The sequence below is a fragment of the Dendropsophus ebraccatus genome, chromosome 7 (assembly GCF_027789765.1).
Source record: "Dendropsophus ebraccatus isolate aDenEbr1 chromosome 7, aDenEbr1.pat, whole genome shotgun sequence".
Taxonomy (NCBI): Eukaryota; Metazoa; Chordata; class Amphibia; order Anura; family Hylidae; genus Dendropsophus; species Dendropsophus ebraccatus.
Window position 1 is genome coordinate 41,044,934 of NC_091460.1, and position 23,379 is coordinate 41,068,312.

The 23,379-nt window shown below is 44.5% G+C and overlaps 1 protein-coding gene across 1 annotated transcript in view; it reads right to left on the reverse strand.

Annotated features, from left to right (window-relative positions):
* Positions 1-22,276, reverse strand: part of MAN2B2 (mannosidase alpha class 2B member 2) — a 40,800-nt gene extending 18,524 nt beyond the window's left edge. The window contains exons 1-10 of the mRNA XM_069976414.1: positions 22,074-22,276; positions 19,613-19,759; positions 17,260-17,365; positions 16,634-16,806; positions 14,454-14,569; positions 13,565-13,742; positions 10,403-10,598; positions 9,878-10,068; positions 3,251-3,404; positions 2,525-2,646 (exon numbers count right to left, since the gene is read on the reverse strand). Coding sequence (XP_069832515.1) covers positions 2,525-2,646; positions 3,251-3,404; positions 9,878-10,068; positions 10,403-10,598; positions 13,565-13,742; positions 14,454-14,569; positions 16,634-16,806; positions 17,260-17,365; positions 19,613-19,759; positions 22,074-22,193 — 1,503 coding nt within the window. The 5' untranslated portion in view covers positions 22,194-22,276. The remainder of the gene's footprint in view (positions 1-2,524; positions 2,647-3,250; positions 3,405-9,877; positions 10,069-10,402; positions 10,599-13,564; positions 13,743-14,453; positions 14,570-16,633; positions 16,807-17,259; positions 17,366-19,612; positions 19,760-22,073) is intronic.
* Between the last annotated feature and the right edge of the window lie 1,103 nt (positions 22,277-23,379).

Below are 23,379 nucleotides of genomic sequence, written 5' to 3' on the forward strand. Positions count from 1 at the left end.
TGACAAAAGTGCTCAGAGAATCAATGAACGTCGTACAGGATTAACAACAGCAGACCTGCAGGGAGGAGGATGCATATCGCAGACTTAATGCAGAACTGTGTCATTCACAAAAGGAAGTTTACTTATGTGGTAGGAAGATGGAAGACACCCCTGACATGACAGACTGAAAGCCGTGAGAGGTAAATGATGTGGTCGGCTGCACAGAGTTCACAACAAATTAAGAAGAGGCAATGGAAATAATGCTGACATTTTATTTTCACTGGGGATTTCAATACAGAAGGACATATTGTCTGTACCTTATGGACAGAAACATTAGTGCGTTGAAGAAAATCTAGCTCTGATATAGGTGCAAAAACATGGAATCTCAATTGTAGAAATCAGTACTTAAAACTGGGAGAATATACACCTTCTCCTATAACGGCAGTCTGGCTGTGTAATCTAGAGCGCCCCCTAGAACAGCAGTCTGGCTGTGTAATCTAGAGCGCCCCCTAGAACAGCAGTCTGGCTGTGTAATCTAGAGCGCCCCCTAGAACAGCAGTCTGGCTGTGTAATCTAGAGCGCCCCCTAGAACAGCAGTCTGGCTGTGTAATCTAGAGCGCCCCCTAGAACAGCAGTCTGGCTGTGTAATCTAGAGCGCCCCCTAGAACAGCAGTCTGGCTGTGTAATCTAGAGCGCCCCCTAGAACAGCAGTCTGGCTGTGTAATCTAGAGCGCCCCCTAGAACAGCAGTCTGGCTGTGTAATCTAGAGCGCCCCCTAGAACAGCAGTCTGGCTGTGTAATCTAGAGCGCCCCCTAGAACAGCAGTCTGGCTGTGAAATCTAGAGCGCCCCCTAGAACAGCAGTCTGGCTGTGTAATCTAGAGCGCCCCCTAGAACAGCAGTCTGGCTGTGTAATCTAGAGCGCCCCCTAGAACAGCAGTCTGGCTGTGTAATCTAGAGCGCCCCCTAGAACAGCAGTCTGGCTGTGTAATCTAGAGCGCCCCCTAGAACAGCAGTCTGGCTGTGTAATCTAGAGCGCCCCCTAGAACAGCAGTCTGGCTGTGTAATCTAGAGCGCCCCCTAGAACAGCAGTCTGGCTGTGTAATCTAGAGCGCCCCCTAGAATAGCAGTCTGGCTGTGTAATTTAGAGCGCCCCCTAGAACAGCAGTCTGGCTGTGTAATCTAGAGCGCCCCCTAGAACAGCAGTCTGGCTGTGTAATCTAGAGCGCCCCCTAGAACAGCAGTCTGGCTGTGTAATCTAGAGCGCCCCCTAGAACAGCAGTCTGGCTGTGTAATCTAGAGCGCCCCCTAGAACAGCAGTCTGGCTGTGTAATCTAGAGCGCCCCCTAGAACAGCAGTCTGGCTGTGTAATCTAGAGCGCCCCCTAGAACAGCAGTCTGGCTGTGTAATCTAGAGCGCCCCCTAGAACAGTAGTCTGGCTGTGTAATTTAGAGCGCCCCCTATAACAGCAGTGTAGCTGTGTAATCTAGAGCGCCCTCTAGAACAGTAGTCTGGCTGTGTAGTCTAGATTGCTCCCTATATGAGCAATCTGACTGTGCAGTGCCTTCTATAGCAGCAGTATGGTTGTGTATTGTGGAACACCTTCTATAACAGCAGTATCACTCACCCTATTACAGCAGTGTGGATGTGTAGTCTATAGCAGTGCTTCTCAAACTTTTTTTACTGGAGCCTCACCCAAAAGACTGAGGCACTGCCTGGGCCTCACCAGACTGACCAAGAGGGGGCCTGGGCCTCACTATCTGTGGTGAAAGTCCATTTAAAAGCTGAAAATAATGCTAGGGCCGTCTTTCACCCATCTCCTAAGCTCTGTACACAAATAAATTAAGTACAAAATAAATTATTATTGTTGCTAAAATGGTGATTTTTGCAAACAGCAAAAGGACTGTGCAAATTATAGTTACTTTGTAAAAACTGGCTCCCCAGCTGGGCCTCACCAATAACTAGCGGGCGCCTTACTGGTGAGGCCCGCCTCACAGTTTGAGAAGCACTGGTCTATAGCATACCCTATAACAACAATCTAATGCCCCTAATAATAGTAGCCTGGCTGAGTATATCCAAGCGCCCCCTATAACAGCAGTTTGGCTGGGTAGTGTGGAGCACCCCATATAACAGCAGTCTGGCTTTTATACATCTAATATATCTTAAAGGGCAGGTCAGCAAAAGAAAATCTTTCAAATCAACTAGTGCCAGAGATTTGTAATTTACTTCTCTTAAAAATCTTCCAAGTCTTCCAGTACTTATCAGCTGCTGTATGTCCTACAGGAAATGGTGTATTCTTTCTAGTATGACACAATTATCTCTGCCACCTCTGTCTGTGACAGGAACTGTTGAGAGTAGTAGCAAATTCCCATAGAAAACCTCTCTTGCTCTCCAGACTGGAAAGAATACATCACTTCCTGTCGGATATACAGCAGCTGATAAGTACTGGAATACTTTAGATATTTTAAGAGAAGTAAATTACAAATCTCTGACACCAGTTGATTTGAAAAAAAAAATTTCTGCTTATGTGTATGAAGAATCCATACCTGTGCTGGCACCAGCTGACCAAGCTCATCATACACAGCAGTGACTGAGGTATTCAGGGCAACACTAATATATGTGGTCACGTTCCATGCCAGGGGGTTATAGACAGTAATATGTATGACACCTGCAGGATACAGGAAAAGGACAGAACATTACAATATATACTATAAAGGAATATATTCAATGATGTTCCCGCTTTTAATGTTCCCAGCTGCAGTCTGAATATTGGGTATGGCAGAATTCATTTATTTTTTTCAGTAATATAGAGCTAACATATTCCGTAATGCAGTACAAAGACTTTTAACACATAACACCTGGATAAGTAATATAGATCTGACCGAGAGCTGGTCTCCAATTCTTAGAACGTGGGTGGAAAATCCCCACCAGACGAATGGCTGGGGTGTGAAAAACCAAACAATACTAAGAAAATGCAGAAAGATATAATAAATCCTGACCAGTGTGCCCAATGTAGTATACTAGGACTTTCTGCAGGTCATCTGCGGTACAGCCTATTTTGTATAAACTTGCTTATTGTATGCACTATACAAGTAATTTATCACAATGTCCTGAAAGAAACTCCCGCTGGGATTGGAGATATGATGTGAGATTATTACATAACTATGGGTATTAATCATTCTGTAAGACAATACACTGTGCTCTCCATACAGCTCATCGGTCACATACCAGCATGGCTAACACTTACTTTTATACCAATATAAATGAAATACCTTCAGAATCTTTATTGTTCTCATAGCTGAACTGGTCCATAATGATGGCATCCATCAGTTTCCGTACACCAGTCATTCCTTGATGCAGGTGTTCTATATACATATCTCTGACCTTTGGAGACTCGGTGCCGGTGATGCCGTCATGATGCTGGACCTATAAAGCAGAGGCCACTTATTATGTACTTTTCTACTTTTATTATACATGTGTCTATTGACTGCTTCCATTAGCACTGGGACCCTGGGTTTCAATCTACCATTATATATCATAGATCCTAAAAAAATTAAGGGGAAAAAAAAGTTTTGATAATTTATAAACCGATGAGGATGCACTGAGGAGTTATAGTACAGTGGTACCTTGGTTTAAGAGCGTTTTGGTTTAAGAGCTCACAGTTTTTCAAAATTGTAACTTGGATTAGGAGCATTGCTTTGGTTTAAGAACTCCCTGTACTGGGTGGGAGTGTAAGTGGGGGAGGGGCATGGTCTGCATAGCGTGATCTACAGCACTGTACTCTGACCCAGGAAGTCTCCCTCACCTTCCAAATCATAGCAGATCCACTTCAGGCTGGGGATTACATCAGGGGACAGGACTGTGGAGGTAATCTCCTCATAGCTGTAACCCCTCTCTCTCCTGGTCAGGGAGTGCTGCTATACTGTGCCCACATCTGTCCTGCTCATTCCTTCATGCTCCCTGCAGTCTCTGTCAGTCCTGATTGGTCCATGCTGAACACACACCCCTTCTCCATTGCTGTCATGTGACCACACAGACCTCTGACAGCAGCCCTGCATCTCTATTCTAGCCTGTTGTACTACGCTACTGCATTATAGGGATCTGCAGTTCCATCCTGTATCTACAAACTGCTGCTGTTTTTCAGGTTTATGCACTTACTATACATTATACTCCACATGCTGATTGCTCAACTGTACAGTAACTTATAATATCACATATTCAGCTGTTTCTGAATGTTTGTTCATTTGTTTTACATGTTATTCAGAATATAAAATCATTACTTTTGGGGTGTGGAACCATTTGTCTGCATATTAATGATTTCTTATGGGAAAACCAGAATTACTTACGGTAATGATGTTTTCATAAGCCCATGACAGCACCCCTGGAGAGGACCTCCCACCGCAGGACAGGAAACCTGAGAAGATAAAAGTCTGACACTCCTCTCCACACCTCAGTTCTAACAGAGTATTCCAGCGGAACAAACAACTCTCACTTTGTGAGTAGATTTACATAAATCATGAAATAATAAAATAACCATAGGAATAATAATAATAATAATGATAACGACATTAAGGGGGGGTATACCAGAGGGGTGCTGTCATGGGCTTATGAAAACATCATTACCGTAAGTAATTCTGATTTTACCCAGACGCCCTATGACAGCACCCCTGGAGGAAAAACTAGAAATTTTTTTAACTAGGGCGGGACTACTGCTGAAAGAACTTTCCTACCAAAGGACAGATCAGACAGAGGATTTAGTTGAAGCCTGTAATGGCGTAGGAAGGTATGTGGTGAAGACCAAGTAGCTGCCCTGCAAATCTGGTCTAAGGAGGCATCCGCCTTTTCTGCCCAAGAAGTTGCCATAGCCCTAATGGAATGGGCTGAGAAGTAAGAAGGTGGTTCTTTACTCTGAGAAGTGTATGCTAGAGTAATTGCTTGTTTTATCCAGCGGCTAATTGTAGGTTTGGAGGCTGTCTTACCCTTGTTAACTCCTGAAACCTGTACTAACAGGTTTTCTGATCTCCTAAGACTTTCTGTAATTTGCAGGTATTTTGTGAGGCATCTTTTAACATCTAGATTGTGAAAGATCTTCTCCCTATCATTGGATGGGTTGTCACAAAAGGTAGGGAGGACAATTGACTGGTTTTTGTGAAACTCCGACACTACCTTAGGAAGGAAAGAGGGGAGTGTTCTCATAATCACTCTATCGTCTAGGACCTGAGTGTGAGGAGGAAAGGCTGAGAGGGCCTGGATTTCACTAATCCTTCTAGCTGTGGTGATGGCGAGAAGAAAGGAGAGTTTGAGAGATAGAATATCTAGAGGCAGAGAGTCTAGAGGCTCGAAAGGAGGTTTCGTGAGAGCTTCTAGGACTAGATTTAAGTCCCATGGTGGGACCGTTAATCTGGAAGGAGGGTTTAACCTTACAGCCCCTGTGATGAATCTCTTTATTAGCAAGTTGTCAGCTAATTTTGCATTTAAAAAGGTACTAAGAGCAGAGATCTGCACTTTGAGGGTGCTAGGCTTTAGGTTTTTTTCTAGACCTGCCTGAAGGAACCCCAAGATAAGAGGGATATTTGGTTCCCCCAAAGGATTCTGTCTACCTTGTGTAAATCTTAAGAATGCTCTCCATGTTCTTAGGTATATTGAGGAGGTTACTTCCTTTCGGGAGGCCAGCATGGTGTTGATTACTGTATCTGACAGTCCCCTACCTTTCAGTATTAACCTCTCAGCATCCATGCAGTCAAGTGCAAGTGTGGTGACATCGGATGAACTACTGGCCCCTGTGTCAAGAGGTCTTGGATTTCTGGCAGAATCCACGGCTGGTGTATTGACAGAGTTCTCAGAAGCGTGAACCAGGGAAGTTTTGGCCAGAAGGGGGCTATCAAGATCATTCTGGCTTTGTCCTGGACGATCTTCAGCACCCTGGGAATAAGGCTGATTGGGGGAAAGGCGTACCCCATCTCCCTGCTCCAATCTTGAGCAAATGCATCTATTGCTGTTGGATTTTCTGTTGGGTCCAGAGAACAGAACCTCTTCAGTTTCTTGTTCTTCCTCGAGGCGAACCAATCTATCGTTGGAGAACCAAACCTTTCTACTACTTTGTAGAATATTTCCAGGTTGAGGGACCATTCTGTCTGGCTGATTGTGGTCCTGCTGAGGAAGTCTGCCTGATGGTTTAGATTTCCCTTCAGGTGGATTGCCGATAATGATAGCAGGTTGTTCTCCGCGAAATGAAAGATCTGCTGGGAGAGAAGGAGGAGGGATTTGCTGCGAGTGCCCCCTTGTTTGTTGATGTAGGCCACTGCTGTGGTGTTGTCTGAGTAAATCTGTACATCTTTGAATGATAATAGATGAGAGAGATCCTGTAAGGCCTGGAACACCGCGTATAGTTCTTTGTAGTTTGAGGTTTGATGCCTGAGATGTTGAGGCCACCTGCCTTGGACAAAAGCCTGATCTGTGTGAGCCCCCCACCCCCAAGGGCTGGCATCTGTTGTGATTCTTATCATTTGTGAGGGGTTCCAACGTACTCCCTCCCTTAGGTTCTGAGGAACTAACCACCACTGCAGACTTACCCTTGCTGTGGAACTCAGAAGAAACTTCTTGTTGAGTGACTGTTGGCAACCGTCCCAGTTGTTTAGAATGTCCATCTGCAGCAGTCTTGTCCTGTACTAAGCCCACCTCACCGATTGTATGCATGACGTGAGGAGACCCAGCACCGACATTGCTTCCCGTAGCGTTGGTGTGTGAGAAAGGAATAAGTCCCCGACTCTCTTTCTGACCAGCTCCTGCTTTGTGAGGGGAAGAAGAGACATTTGCTGAGAAGAGTCTAACAGAGTTCCAAGAAAAACACATTGCCTTGAGGGCACCAAATTTGACCAAATTTATGTTCCAACCTAACCGTCGGATTATTTCTGAAACTAGTGTGATGTTGTGATGTAGTTGTGCTTCCGAGTTTGCCACTAGGAGGAAGTCGTCTAGGTACGGTACAAATATTATGTCCTGCTTCCTGATGAAGGAAGCCATATCCGCTATTATCTTTGTAAATGCCCTCGGGGCTTGAGAGACCCCAAAGGGAAGGGCTCTGTACTGTAAGTGAATCCATTTGTCTATTATCCAGACCGCTACCCTCAGAAATTTTTGATGAGACGTGTGAATAGGTACGTGGTAGTAGGCGTCTTCTAGATCTATGGAAGCCATCACACAGTCCTGGGACAGAAGGTTTATTGTAGATCCCAAGGTTTCCATCCGAAACCTCTTGTATTGGAGAAACTTGTTCAGACCCTTGAGATTTATGATCACCCTGAATGAACCGTTTGGTTTCTTGACTAGGAATAGAGGTGAGTAGAATCCTCTCTTCTGCTGATCTAAGGGAACTGGGACTAATACTTGTTTTTGTATTAAAGAGAGAATTTCTGTTTCTATAATCGTTTGTTTTACTGTGTCTGTTAGTCTCCTGGTGGGGAGAAATCTGTCTCTGGGAAGACTCCTGAACTCCAGGAGAAGTCCCACTGAAATAGAACTTAGAACCCAAGGGCTGGGGGAAATATTCTCCCAAGCCCGGGTGAACTGAGACAGACGGCCACCCACCGGGAGAACGTCATTGTTGGGAAGATTTTGGTTTGTCATCTTTTGAGTTAAAGATGTATCCCTTCCCTTTAGCTGGCACTCTAAATTTTTTATTGTCCTGGGTACTACGAAAGGGCTTTTTATATTGTCTTTTTTGTCTAAACGTTTCCTGTGCTCTAGGCTGTGCAGGGAACCCTTTTTTCCTATCAGAGGCTTTTTCTAATAGTGAATCCAATACGGGACCGAATAGGAGATTGCCATCACAAGGGATACCGCAGAGTTTTCCTCTAGCCGTGATATCACTCTTCCAAGTCTTGAGCCATAATGCTCTTCTGGCGGAGTTGGAAAGCGCGGCCGTCTTTGCTGCTAACTTAATACTATCCGCAGAGGCATCTGAAAGAAAATCGGCAGCTTTGGCTAAAACAGGGATATCCGCTAGGACCTTTTCACATGCAGGCTCATCAGCTATTTGAGATTTTAATTTTGCCAGCCATACCCTTAGAGATCTTGCCACACAGGTGGAAGCTATGCTAGTTCTCAGGATTCCCGTAGCTGCTTCCCATGTTCTCTTATTGTAGTATTCGGATTTTCTATCCATAGGGTCCGACAGAGTATCGATATCCTCAAAGGGTAGGCTATTTTTCTTTGCTAAATTTGCCACTGGTGCATCAATGGCCGGGGGTTTATCCCAGGTGTTGGAGTCACAGTCCTCAAAGGGATATTTCCCTTTGAAGTATCTGGAAATAAAAAACTTCCTGTCGGGATTTTGCCATTCCTTATCAATTAGAGCTTTAATACTCTTATGGAGTGAGAAGGTACGAGACTTTCTAGGAGTCAACCCCTCATACATGGCATCTTCTGCCGATAAAGGGGTCTTTTTCTCTTCAATATTCATCGAAGCTTTTATAGCTTTTATTAGCTGATCAATATCTTCAGTGGGAAAAAGAACTCTAGAAGATGGACCCCCTTCCTCATTGTCTGACGGGATATATTCAATCTCCCCTTCTTCCACAATATTTTCAGATATAGGAGCTTCTGATGGACAATCCTCTTCAACATTAATAGAGGCAACAGACATAACAGGGGTTGAAGTAGTAGGCCCCACCACTCCAAACCCTCTAAGGGATGCTTGGACTTCATCACTCACAATCTGTTTCAAGGTGTCAGCTAAAGATGATGTCTCCTGAGCTAGCAATCTGTCAATACATGGCTGGCATAAGGACCTAGGGTGGTCATCAGGTAGGGGGGACTCTACACTCTCCACACTCCTTATGGTGGCGTTTAGAAGTGGCTTTTTTTGAACTTTTGTCAGAAACCTAAAATAAAACCACATAAAAAAATGCTATATTAGCATAAAAAAACGGAATTGTATACGCTCACCAAGATGTATCCCATCACCCCAGGTACCGGGCTTTCATGCTGTCTTTCCGGTCTTTCTGGTCTGCTGGGTTTTTCATGCTTCTCCTCGGCTGACTTATCCGATCTTTCTGATCTGTCAGACCTGGAGGAGCGATCATGGCGTCCTTTTTCTTTCCTGCCCGAAGATTCAGACATGCTGAAGGCCGGAAAATGCACCAGACTGGTGGGGCTGGCTGGTTGAGTCCTCCGCTCCTGGACGCTGTAGGAGGCATGGACAGGGAGAGACGCTTCCCCTGGCCTTTTGAGGAAGCCGGGACCGCCGAGCTCCCGGATGCGGCGTCCCGGCGTCTGACGTCACGGGCTCCGTCACTTCCGGCGGAGCCCGCGTCATGACGTACTGCCGACGCGGTCGCGCGCGCGCACTCCCAGGCTGGAGCGCAAGATGGAGCGCACGCCGCGGCCCGCCACGCGATCAGACCGGGGAGACAGGCACGGCCCGCTCTGCCCCAGCCCCCGGCAACTCCCCGAACCACAGGGACCGAGGACTGGAGGGGAGGCATCCCGCCCTGACCCGGGGCGCCTCAGACCAGACTTAGGGCTGCTGTCCTGAGACAGACTTCTGCCCTCAGGGAAACCCCCAGCGGATTAGGCTAAAGGGGGGACCTGCAGCCGGCGTGGAGAAGGTAACTTCATCCCCTATGGGACTCTTCAGAGGCCTCCCATCCGCCGGACAGGAAACCTGAACTGAGGTGTGGAGAGGAGTGTCAGACTTTTATCTTCTCAGGTTTCCTGTCCTGCGGTGGGAGGTCCTCTCCAGGGGTGCTGTCATAGGGCGTCTGGGTAAAATTAGCTTTGGTTTAATAGTGGATTTGAAATACAAGCACAGTCCCGGAACGACACCACTGTACTTACAAGTGGATTCTAAAGCAAAGTCACATGTTCATTTAGGCTTGGTGGCACCTCATAAGGCTCACCTCTGACACAGCCCATCTGAGAGCCCGAAGTTGTTCCAGTGCCCACATTTTGCAGACTTCTCCAGACGGATGCTTCAGCAGATACTGGGTAAATGCAGACTCCCCGGCATACAGCAGCGAGCTGGCCCTGCGTGCTACTCCTTTCAGGACATTTCGGGATGCAAAGAATCCTGTCCAAGCTTGAAAGACATCTAAAAGGGAAAAACAACCATGTACTGTCAACTATTAAGTTGTGTATGTTCTCTCTCTCTCATTATATATATATATATTATATATATATATATATATATATATATATATATATATATATATATATATATATTATGCAAAGAATGAAAAATTAACTTTCTTACTAATAGACTATAGAAGAGTTTATATATATATATATACTCTTCTATCTATATATATCTATCTCAACTATCTTTTATCTACGTATCTATCTAGTTTCTATCTATCTACAGCACAAATATATCTAATATATAATTCCTATCTATTATCAGTGAAGCTGGGCTTTTGCCAACACACCTGAAGAGTAAGGAAGGAAATCCTGACTGCCTCGAACCTCCCAGGTCATGTTCCTATTATATATATTCTTAAAATATTCTCCAAGTGTTGAATACCGCACGATGACTCCAAACTCTGGTTTACTGTTGATGTATTGCAGCAACAAATCCATGTTATTAAACTGGACTGAGGAATTGAAGAACTGCTTGTCGCACCCCTGCAATGGTAACATGGAAAATTTGTTAGAAAGCCAGAACACGATACATTAACCATACATTATGATCTCATATACACAGAACAAAATAAACCGTTTATATGCAAGTGCATCTCAATAAGTTAGAATATCAAAAAGTGATTTTTTTTTCAGTAATTCAATTCAAAAAGTGAAACCGCTATATTATATAGAACCAATACAAACAGTGTTCTAGTGTCTCTTTCTGTTAGGGACAGTTCACACCAAGCAAAAGCAGGAGAGTTCCGCCGCGGAATACCTCAGTCTCACACAGTGTGTCTATGGGAGGGCTTGAGCGCCTCTGCTTCTTTGAGCGGAATTCTGACGCTTTTGCTCCGTGTGAACTGGCCCCTAATGTTGATGATTATGGCTTACAGCTGAGAAAAACCCAAAATTCATTATTTCAGAAAATTTGAATATTATATAAAACCAACTGTGAAATTTTTTTTAACACAGAAATGTTGGCTGAATGAAAAGTATGTACAGTAAATGCAGTCAATACTCGGTCGGGTTACTTTTACATGAATGACTGCATCAATGCGGCGGGCATAGAGGTGATCACCCAGTGGCACTGCAGAGGTGTTATGGAGGCCCAGGTTGCTTTGATATCAGCCTTCACCATTGTTGGGTCTGGTGTCTCTCATCTTCTTCTATAGATTCTCTATGATGTTAAGGTCAAGCAAGCACCGTGATACTGTGGTTAGTAAACCAGGTATTGGTACTATTGGCAGTGCGAACAGGCGCCAAGTCCTGCAGGAAAATGAAAATTCCATCTACAAAATGCTTGTGGGCAGAGGGAAACATGAAGAGCCCTAATATTTCCTGGTAGACGGCTGTACTAACTTTGGTCTTGATATAACACAGTGAAGCTACCCCAGCAGAGGACATGGCTCCCTAAACATCACAGTAGACCTCAAGCAGCTTGGATTGTGCCTGTCTACTCTTCCTTCAGACTCTGGGACCTTGTTTCCAAATGAATTGCAAAATTTTCTTCAATCAGTAAACGACACCAGTTCTTTTTCTCCTTGGTCCAGGTAAGACGCTTCTGCCATTGTCTATTGGTCATGAGTGATGTGACACATGGGATGTGACACTTGTAGCCCCTGTCCTGGATATGTCTGTGTGTGGCGGCTCTTGAAGCACTGACTTAAGCAGCAGCCCTCTCCTTGTGAATCTCCCCCAAATGTTTGAATGGCCTTTTCTTAATCTTCCAAGGCTGCGGTTATCCCGGTTGCTTGTGCCCCCTTTTTTTACCACACTTTTTTCTCCCACTCAACTTTCCATTACTATGCTTTGATGCAACACTCTGTGAGCAACCAGCTTCTTCAGCAATGACCTTTTGTGACTTACCCTCCTTGTGGAGTGTGTCAAGTCAGCAGTCTTCCCCATGATTGTGTCGCCTACCAAACAGACTAAGGGTACTATTACACGGAACGATATTCTGCCGATTATCGCTCCATGTAATAAATACAACGATCAGCGGATGACAACGATCATCGGCTGATTGTTGATATAGGTTTGGACCTATTTTCGCCAGGCGCCGACCGCGCACCGCTACATGTAATAGCGGTCCGAGGCCGGCGACTGACGATATACATTACCTATCCACGCTCCAGGGCTGCTGCTGCGGTCTTCTTCTCCTCGGGTCCTGCGCGCTCTAGCTTCAGAGTGGCCTGTCAGCTGACAGGTAGCCCGGCCAATCACAGGCCGCAGTGGTCCCGGCCTGTGATTGGCTGAGCGGCCTGTCAGCTGACAGGCCACTCTAAAGTTAGAGCGCGCGGGACCCGGGGAGAAGCAGACCGCAGGAGCAGCTCTGGAACGTGGATAGGTAATGTATATAGTTATGCAAGGGCTGCAAGGACATCGGTAACGATGTCCCTGCAGCCCTTGTTTAACGATTATCGGGCCGTGGAATAGGTCCAGTAAACGAGCGACGATCTAGCAGACCGCTGCTCGTTTACAGGTATTATCGGGCCCCCATCGGCCCGTGTAGTATCACCCTAAGGGACCTTTTTAAACTAGGAAGCCATTGCAGGTGTTTTTTAGTTAAAGGAGAACTCAGGCCAAAATGTATTTTTTAATATGTTATTACATAAGGAAAGTTAGACAAAATTCCTAATGTACATTAATTATGGGAAATGCACATATAGTGCTATTTCCCTTAATTTAGTAGATCAGGCAGGCTTCAAATTCTCTAAAAAACTGTGACGTTATGAATCAAGTGTGTTTTTCATGAAGTGTCCATGAGGGGCCGCACTGTTTGTAGAAGTCTATGTAGTGTATTGTCTATGGAAGTCTGTAGTGTAGTGTTAGTGAGATGATTTGTTACAGTACACTATCCTTTATTGATTTTTATGGAATAATTTGGGGAGCAAGGACACTTGCATCTCACTCTCTCCCTCCCTGTGCTGCAAATGACCAGGCTCACACCGGGAGAGAGGGAGATGGACAGCACCGAGAAGGGAGGGAGAGGGGGGCCCTTGCATCTAACCACCTACCCTCTCCCTCCCTCCCTGCACGGTGCCGTGGGCCAGATACACACTGTACTACTCCCCCATCATGCACAGCACCGGGCAGCACGGGGAGGGAGGGGGGAAGGTAGTTAGATGCACGGGCACCTCTCTCCCTCTCTGCTCGGTGCCGTCCATCTCCCTCTCTCCGGGTGTGAGCGGTGGTTAGAAGGTTTGCATGGTAGTGAACTAAAAGTGCTTTCTACCTATACTAAGTATAATACACAATCTTAAAGAGGTATTCCAACCAGGGATTACACATATTCCACACAATGTTTACAACCACAGATATTAAGGTATCAGTAGGATATAATATAAATGTTTGTAAGTACCATACTGTACATCTTAGCACTGCATATTACATACATATCACATGTAACCTAAAGCATGAAACATAATAAGAAGGAAGAAGACAAATGAAGCTGAAAGAATGATATTCACCCAGGGCCACAAAACATCATTGCTTCTAAACCAGGCAGCACGTGTCTTTATATTCTTCACCATGGTTTCTGCGTACTGGTGAATGCTGTCGCTAGTAACTGGGAGACTCATGTTGGGATAAATACCATCCTGTGGCGGATCAGGAAACAAAGCAACTCCATTCCAGTAAAACCCTGACCTATATAAGTGAGAGAGACAATAATTTGGTTACAATGGGCCGGGGTGGGAGGTGGTTCATATAATTTGACATTTTACAATTCTGCAATTTAATATTAGATTCTTATCATAGGGACCAATACCCATCTACATATATACTACAGTCTATACACTGTAAATGCCATTTCCACTACAGTTACAGTAATGGTCTACACTGGTGACGGATCCACAAGGCTTATGCACAATATACAGGTAGGGGACTACTTCTGTAACTCACTGCTGTTACTGAGCCCCAGGCTGGACTTGCCATAACAACAGGCAGTGAACAGTAGACTGAAGGGAAGGGAGACACCTAGTGGCCAAAAAAGATACTTGACCTATGGTATATTCATCAACTGGGTTGCAATTCACAACTGATCAGTAGTAAATGTGACTCTGCAAGTATAGCTAAGAGGAAAGGGGCAGTTATATGGCCTGGTGCTATTTAAACACCAGACTAGAGTACATAGCGGAAGGTAAAGGAAGATCTACATACAACTAGACTACAGAGCGATAAACCCAACAACCTCAACAAAAATAAAAACAGATGTCCGAAGCTGCACTGAAGTGAATCAGGTTGAGCTGCAATGCCACACACAACCTGCGTACAGGTGCAGCAGTGTTTTTTGAAGAAGCCAGACACAATTTTTTTTTAATGCCGTAAGGGATCCTCTTCATTCTTTGACTACCATACCTGTTGGTAAACGGCAGGGAAGACGGGGTACAGTAACTGAACTGGTCCATGACATGGGTAAAGATCTCCTGCTTCTCAGATAAGGAGTGAGATCCTCTCCAAACAAACTGCAGCTTCTACAAAGAGAAAGAAAAAAAAAGGAATATCCACGCAGTAAACCCCCTGAGATTTGGGGGCTTGTTGTTAGGATTCATTTTTGGCAATTACAACAAACGACTAACAAATCACTTGCTTTCTTTAGGAGAAAGAATACGAGTTCAAAAGGAAAGTCTGGCCCCGAGCCCTGGAACTGTACCAGAGAGCCGCGGAGGGGAACGTAACGCTACTATTCACTGTTCGCTTTCATAGTGCAGCCATTGCTGGTGTCAGGGGAAACATATATGAACACCAGTTATATGGGGCCATGTTCTGTTCTATTATAGGAATTAGGGGAAATAATTTACAGTAAAACAGAAAAAGATTAGAGCAGGGGTAGGGAACCTTGGCTCTACAGCTGTTACAAATCTACAATTGCCATCATACCTGGAAAGCCAAAGCATTAGCTTTGGCTGTCCAGGCATGATGGGAGTTGTAGTTTTGCTACAGCTGAAAAGCCAAGGTTCCCTACCCCTGGATTGAAGTATATCACTCATACCAGAAAACTGCAGCCATCTTAAAAGCATAAGAAAATTATTACAACAAAAAACCACAAGCAATACAATATATACTGGGGAAACTAGTAACATGTAAAGTATAACAGGTTATCATGACATTTATGTTAAAGAGTTAGAGAGATAGGGTGTATTTACCCAAGAATATGGGATAACAATAGTAATATTAGTTTAATAGTGCAAGCAAATATAAGAAACCATGTAAGGTATTTCATCAAAGAAAATATCTCTGTCTCCACTTATCGGGCTCTTTCACTGCTCCCCTTCTACCTCCAAAAATTATCATTCACTCTAAGGGACCATTTACACAGAAAGATTATCTGACAGATTATCTGCCAAAGATTTGAAGACAAAGCCAGGAATGGATTTGAAAAGAGGAAAAATCTCAGGCTTTCCTTTATGACCTGATCTCTGCTTATAGTCTGTTTCTGGCTTTGGCTTCAAATATTTGGCAGATAATCTGTCAAATAATCTTTCAGTGTAAATGGACCCTTAATCCATCTCAAGTTAAATTAGCTCATTGAGGGATCAGGTTACAGCTAGCCATAGAAGTCTATGGAGATGGGCAAGGAAGATTGAGTGGAGAGACACCACAGAGAAAGAGGCTGCAGCAGCTTGTAGTGAGTGTTCTATAATGCTCATTACAAACTGTCATTAGGGGGAGTAACAATTTTTTTTTTTAACAACACCAGACACCCATGCTACAAGTCCAATGTGCAGCAAAGGTAACAGCATCTCACAAGGCGGATAAGATAAAAAAAGTAGTTGTTTATTCCAGCATGGCACCAATACCATATTGCATACCAATACCCATGCTACAAGAACAGACCCCAAATGCAATCAGTTATATATTTATTTACTAATTATAAATATATACGTGGAGATACACTGTGAAGAATAGGCAGCATTAAGGGGGTATTCAGGTGATTTTTCTTTCAAATCAACTGGTGTCAGAAAGTTATACAGATTTGTAAATTACTTCTTTTTAAAAAATCTTAAGTCTTCCAGTACTTATCAGCTGCTGTATGCCTTACAGGAAGTGGTGTACTCTTTCCAGGCTTACACAGTGCTCTCTGCTGCCACCTCTGTCCATGTCAGGATCTGTTCAGAGCAGTAGCAAATCTCCATAGAAAACTTCTCCTGCTCAGGACAGTTCCTGTCAAGGGCAGAGATGACAGCAGAGAGCACTGTGTATGAATGGAAAGAATACACCACTTCACTACAACAGCTACATAGTAAATAAGGTTGAAAGAGATTTATAAATTTTTGATTTATAAATAGAAATAAATTACACATTTATATAACTTTGTGATGCCAGTTGATTTAAAAAATAAATAAAGAAATTGCCAATGTACCCCTTTAAGAAACTGTAAAATAGTCCTTCCATAAAAATTAACATAAGAATTACAGATTGTCTTCTCAGGTCCCAGCAATAGAAGTCCAGATGCAAAAAATGTACAAAAATCATATTAGGAAATTACTAATTTTGTATCAGTGCATTTGTCTGTACTCATACTAGTACATTCATACCTTGGAATCCTGCATGGCAGCCTTACTGTCATAATCGATGCGGGAAATAAGGTGGGCATTAAATCCAGACATGGCAAATATAGTAGGTGATGTGGCCGAAGCTCCAAAGGGATCCACATGCCATGAAAACTGGGGTCTTACTCCAAATGTTTCATACAAAAAGCCATGGCCCTCTACATAGAGACAAATGTTTATCAGAATCCTTAGCTTCGTACATGTAACGCAGTTACCCATAGTACCCAACAAAGCCACCTCTATAGGAGGCAGAAGTAGTAGCTGCACCTGAGGCCCTACTGCCACATAAGGAGACACTAATATTATAAGTAGCACCAAAAATATCTATTACGTGGGGTGGCCTCCTCATTGTGCCTTGTCTTGTTTTCTTTTTGTACTATTGGTCAGTTGTATGGGACACTCCCTGTTAGACATTAGGTGAGCCCCCTTCTTTGAAGCTGACTAACATTATTGGTGGGGGCCCTGTTCAAGATTCTGTATTGGGGCCAAAGAAATCCAAGTTAGGGCAGTGTTATCCACTCAGATTCCAGCTCTCCAGTCCTATTGAAGAATGAAGGGGTGACTACTCTATGGAATTGTTATATCTCCCCTATAAGGTCTACCGAGAGTACCTGTAAGCTGTAGGATCTGATCATCTACAGCAGTGACAGCTTCATCGTGCATTACTTGTCCACCGATAATGAACTCCAGTCGCCCCTCCTGTACCAACTCATGCACCTGTGAACACCAGAGATAATATGAAGATAGCTTGCCAAGTCTGAATAATATCCATATAGTGGGTTACCCAGAAAAAAAAAATAGAAGGGACCACATAGAAATCACATGGCCCCATATGCCAATAATACACCCCCCACCACCAAAGGAATCAGCAGCCATACATAGTAATAATTAGAAGGCCACCTACTATGTCCCTGGAGAGGCCCAGAGGGACCTGATGGTTATAGCAGTAGGAGATACAATTTAAACTTTAATGTACAGACTTCTATATAAGCTACTGCACACGTGTCTCCTCCTTCTATAAAAACAGTCAAAAAGTCCATGCTAATAAACGTTAAAGGGGTTATCCGTCGAAAATGGTTTTCTTTCAGATCAACTGGTTTTAGGAATTTATACAGATTTGTAATTTACTTCTGTTTAAAACTCCCCAGTCTTCCAGTACCTATCAGCTGCTGTATGTCCTGCAGGAAGTAGTTTTTCTAAGAGAGGTTTACTATGGGGATTTGCTCCTGCTCTGGACAGTTCCTGTCTCGGCCAGAGATGTCATCAGACAGCACTGTGTCACACTGGAAAGAAAACACCACTTCCTGCAGGACATACAGCAGCTGATAAGTACTGTGAGACTTAAATTTTTTTTTATAAAAGTAAATTACAAATCTGTATAAGTTTCTGAAACCAGTTGATTTGAAAGAAAAAGATTTTTGCCGGAGTACCCCTTTGACCCCTAGAGGACTCTGGACGTACAGTTACGCCATGGAAGTCTGTCTCCAGACGACCCTGGACGTAACTGTATGTCCTGGGTGTTTCTCCTGCTATGAAGCACGCTCCGGAGCGGAGCGCACTTCATAGGAGGTGGGGGCCGGCTGCAGTGAGCAGCCGGCACCTCACCGCTAATGACACGCTGCAGTGATCACGCTGCAGCATGTCATTAACTCCTTAAACGCCGCGGCGTTTAAGTGTAAGTGACAGGGGGAGTCTCCTGTCACTTACTGATCGGGACCCCCGCAGTGTGACTGCGGGGGTCCCGATCGCTGTATCGGACCGTCGGAGGTCTCTCACCTGCCTCCGTGTGGTCCGATCGGCGCTCTGGTCACTGAGCCTGCACAGGCAGGCTCAATGAGCAGATCGCCTATCACACTGATTAATGCTATGCCTATGACATAGCAGTGATCAGTGTGAATAATCACACTAATGTATGTAAAAGTCCCCCAAAGGGACTTCAAATGTGTGTGTGTAAAAAAAAAAAAAAAGTTAAAAACACCAATACACTACCCCAAAGCCCCTCCCCCAATAAAAGTTTAAATCACCCCCCTTTCCCATTATATAAATAAAACATATAAAAATAAATAAACAATCATAATATACCGTAGCGTGTGTAATTGTCCGATCTATTAAAATATAACAAGCGTCATTGCAAACGGCGAACACGAAAAAGGAAAAAAGTGCGCGGATTACCGATTTAATACCGAAACAATAAAAAGTGATCACAACGTCCGATCTTCACAAATATGGTATTAATAAAAACTAGAGATCATGGCGGAAAAAATTACACCCCATACAGCCCTGTAGGTGAAAAAATAAAACTGTTATAAGCGTCACAATAGGCCCATTTTAATAATAACTAATTGCCCAAAAAAAGAATTTCATAAAAAAAATATATATAACATTAGAGAATCTATGTAACCTGCATTTGGTTGTGTTCGGACTGACCTATATGGTATCATGTCGCTTTTACCATATAGTGTATTATGTAGACACAGGAACCCCCCAAACGTTACCATATTGCATTTGTTTTCACCAATTTATATCTTCATAAATAATATATTTGGGATTCCATCATACATGTTATGGTAAAATGAAAGATGCCATTACAAAGTACAACTATTCCTGTAAAAAACAAGCACTTACATGGCCCTGTAGATAGAAAACTGAGAGTGCTAGAGCTCTTAGAAGGGGAGGAGGGAAAATTGGAAACACTAAGATCAAAATTTGTGCGGTCCACTGGGTCATTTTGGGCCTGGTCCTCAAAGGGTTAATAGAGATTGGCTTTTTTTTCTTTTGTTACAGAATCTACTCAGAAATTCATTTAGATAAATGATTAAATTGTGCCTGCCTGCAGCCACCTCTAGGGGGAGCATTTGCTATGGAGTTTTAGGGGAGCTCCGATGCAATGGTGAATGCTTACAGGCAATCTCACTAGTGCATGCACAGGGTACTTCCTTTGGTATTCTTTAATCTTTGGCTTACCTGCTGCTTCTGCAATTCTCCCGCCACTGTATCCCACCACAAGCGGAAAAATTCCTGCTCCACCACAATAAACCTGCGATGCTCGGCCTTCATCAGCTCCTCCACTACTGTTGTGTAGACATTGGCGGCATAGGCATGCATGCTCTCCTGAAAAGATATCACAATAACCCCATTAACATAGAAGCGCACACAACTGACATTCACTCCAAATGTAGTGTGAACAAATCCTAGCAATTCCTGGGGATCACATAGGGATGGGGAACCTTTAGCTCTCCAGCTGTTGCAAATCTACAATTCCCATCATGCCTGGACAGCCAAAGCTAAAGGCATGATGGGAATTGTAGTTGTGCAACAACTGTCAGGCCGCAGGTTCCCCATCCGTGGATTAGATCATGAAGGATTGCTGTGAATGGATGTAATGCACAAGTGGAAGAAAAAACGACCCTCAACAAATTGTAAATGTTACCAAGAACGTGTCTAGTCAGTGACAGCAAGCAATGATCCTGAAAATCTTTTATTCTTCTGTGTGTCCTGGCATTGCAAGGGTCCTGCTGGAGAGTAGGTGGGCATGGGGCAGAGGCTGCGCAGTGACTATTGGTGACACCCAGCATAGAGTACACCTCATTGATAGATATCAGTTAGGGTCCATTTACACACACAGATTATCTGACAGATATCTAGCAGATTTTTGCAACCAAGGCCCGGAACAGACTATAAACAGAGAACAGGTTGTAAGGGAAAGACTGAGATTTCCCTTCTTTTCAAATCCATTCCTGGTTTTGGTTGCAAAAATCTGCCAGATATCTGTCAGATAATCTGTGTGTGTAATAGGACCCTAATGCTGCGTTTACACGAAACGATTATTGTGTGAATTTGCACAATAACGATCTAATTCTAACAATAATCGTACGTGTAAACGCAGCGAACGATCGAACGACGAGCGAGAAATCGTTCATTTTGATCTTTTAACTTGTTCTTAAATCGTTGTTAAAATTCGCCGATCGATCTGTGTAAACAGTCGTTGCGCGAAAGTCCGACCCCCCCCGCCCGCAGCCTGGCCCCCGCAGCCCCCTGTGCCGACTCAATCGCCACCCCCGCCGTTCTGATCACCACCCCCGCCGCGTGCATACCTTACCTGCTCCGCATAGCAGGTGTTCGAAATCCCCCCCTCTTCAGTGCATTGATTGGCTGAAGAGGGGAGCCGGGAATTTCAAACGGCTCCTCTTCAGCCAATCACCGGAGCGGCGGGGGTGGCGATCAGGGTGGCGCAGGGGGCTGCGGTTGACCGTGGGGCCGGGCTGCGGATGAGCGGGGGGCCGGGCTGCGGGCACGCGATCTTAAAACGATCGCAAAACGATTTTTCCGTACGATATATTATACCGTCTAAGCGCTGATCGTTATGAAAAAAAAATCGTTACTCTGACATCGTTAATCGTACGATCGGGCCAATTATCGTTTCGTGTAAACGCAGCAAAGGGTCCATTTACACAGAAAGATTATCTGACAGATTATCTGCCAAAGATCTGAAGCCAAAACCAGGAATGGACGTGAAAAGAGGAGAAATCTCAGTGTTTCCTATATGACCTGATGCCTGTTTATAGTCTGTTCCTGGCTTTGGCTTCAATTCTTTGGCAGATAATCTGTCAGATAATCTTTCTGTGTAAATGGACCCTTAGCTGCAGTGGCCACATGGGATAGGTATAAGGGTGGGTTCACACTACGGAATCTGCGCGGATAAGTTCTATGGCTGGGTGGATTCCGCCTTCCGGCGAAATAACTGAGATGCCAATTCTTTTGGCGGACAGCCGAATTCGCCTGCCCATAGAATGGTGTCTATTGGACGGGCGGAGATGCGTGCCGCCGTGAGCAGGTATGAGCGATGGAATCGCTGGAAAAAAAGAAGACATTTCCCTATACAGGCTCCAATTCAGTAAGTAAACCAGGGGGCTATTCAGTGACAGAATGCAGGGATCTTGAACACAGGCGTCAAGCTGTTGCAAAACTACAATTTCCATCATGCATGCACAGCCAAAGCTTCAGCTGTCCAGGCATGATGGCAATTGTAGTTTTGCAACATCTGAAGGGCTATAGGTTCACTATCCCTGTTATAGAGCAGCATGTGCAGCTTCCTGATGTCCCAGAAGACATTGCTGTTATCCTGATTCTGCAACATTTCAGGGCGCCCTCCTCCCCTTCACTGACTATACTAACTACCCAGAATAGTACATAAAGTTTACTTTATTACAAGAAATCAGTGACAGTTCACACATCACATGTTCTCAATCACGTGATCTAACCTTTGTGTCAGCTGATATATATATATATATATATATATATATATATATATATATTTATAATTCACTACCAATAAGAGGAGCAGGGAATAGAGAGCAGAGGCGTGAGTGCATATAACAGCAATATACATAATAAGTAACGCCCGGCCCATAGTCTATGCCTGTACCTGCACTGTGTACACCCAGCCGACGTCCATGTGACTGTGGGGGATGACATACACATGAAGGGGGTCCGTACAGGTGACAGCCCCGCACAGGGACAAGAGGACCGGCAGCAGCTGCAACATTGTATCACATAGGAAGAATCAGAGCGACGGCATCTCGCTGGAGACAAAACAACTCAAATGCGTTTTGCTGGTTCAGTGGCCATAGAAGACTGAACCATTGACTGAAATTCCCCCCTCCTTTCTTGTTATCTTGGTTCTTCCCCGGGACTGGGATTGGCCTATGGTCAGTTAGGGGGCGGGGCCAGCTACTTTTCCTTCACACTTCACAGTTTCTGCAGCTTTTACCTCAGGGAGCTACAGAGCAAGTTTCTGTTTCTGTCACTTGTTGCTGCAGCATGGCAGATGGAGACAATGGGGGACATTTATCATTTGCACCTTTTTTTGCGATCATTTTTAGCACTGTGCACTGGCTTATATGTTTGCAGCCTAGTAAGGAATTTATGAACATTCACATGTTGGTTCATAAATCACCTGCTATAGCTTCCCTGGCGCTGTGCATTTTACTGCAGGTATTCATGAATTGACCCTGGTTAAAAAAGTTCCGCTACCCTGGGACTGGAGTACAGATGCGAACGAAAATGCGAAAATTTCAAAATTCTCACATGCTAAATCCCGGCTGAGAATATTCTTACGGATAACCACGCCCACAAATGTCAAGAAGGCAAAAAACTGGAGTAAGCTGTCATATTCACACATACACCGAGCTACACTGTTTAGTAAATCTGACGAAGGGCTGTGCACATCACACTTACGCCAAAAAATACTAAGGAGCACAAGGTACACTGCTTGATACATGTCCCCCAATGTGTATGCCTGCCTGCAGGAGAAGATTAGGCACAGCATGGCTAGCCCTGTTAGAACCAGCGGTGCCAAGGTCCCAGCATGCAGCCTGTGCCGCCTTGGTTGAGCCTGGCCCCCCGTCTCAGGACGCAGGGTGCGCAGAATGAAACTGGTTGCTGTGAAATCCCCCATTTCCGGGTCTGGTTCATGGTCCAGGGAGGCCACTTGGGCGCCAGATTTAAATTTTCCGTGGCCCAATAGTTATTTCGGGGTTAATCCCTCTGACAATCCCCAACAAGCCCCTTACTCCCCTACTTCCAATGTCGGACTGGCCCACCAATGGACCGGAGAATTCTCCGAACTCTGACTGACATGTCATGTCTCACGGGTTCTTCATTGGTGGGCCCCCAGGATCCTTTCCTCTGGTGGGCCCCCAGGATCCTTTCTCTGGTGGGCCCCAGATACC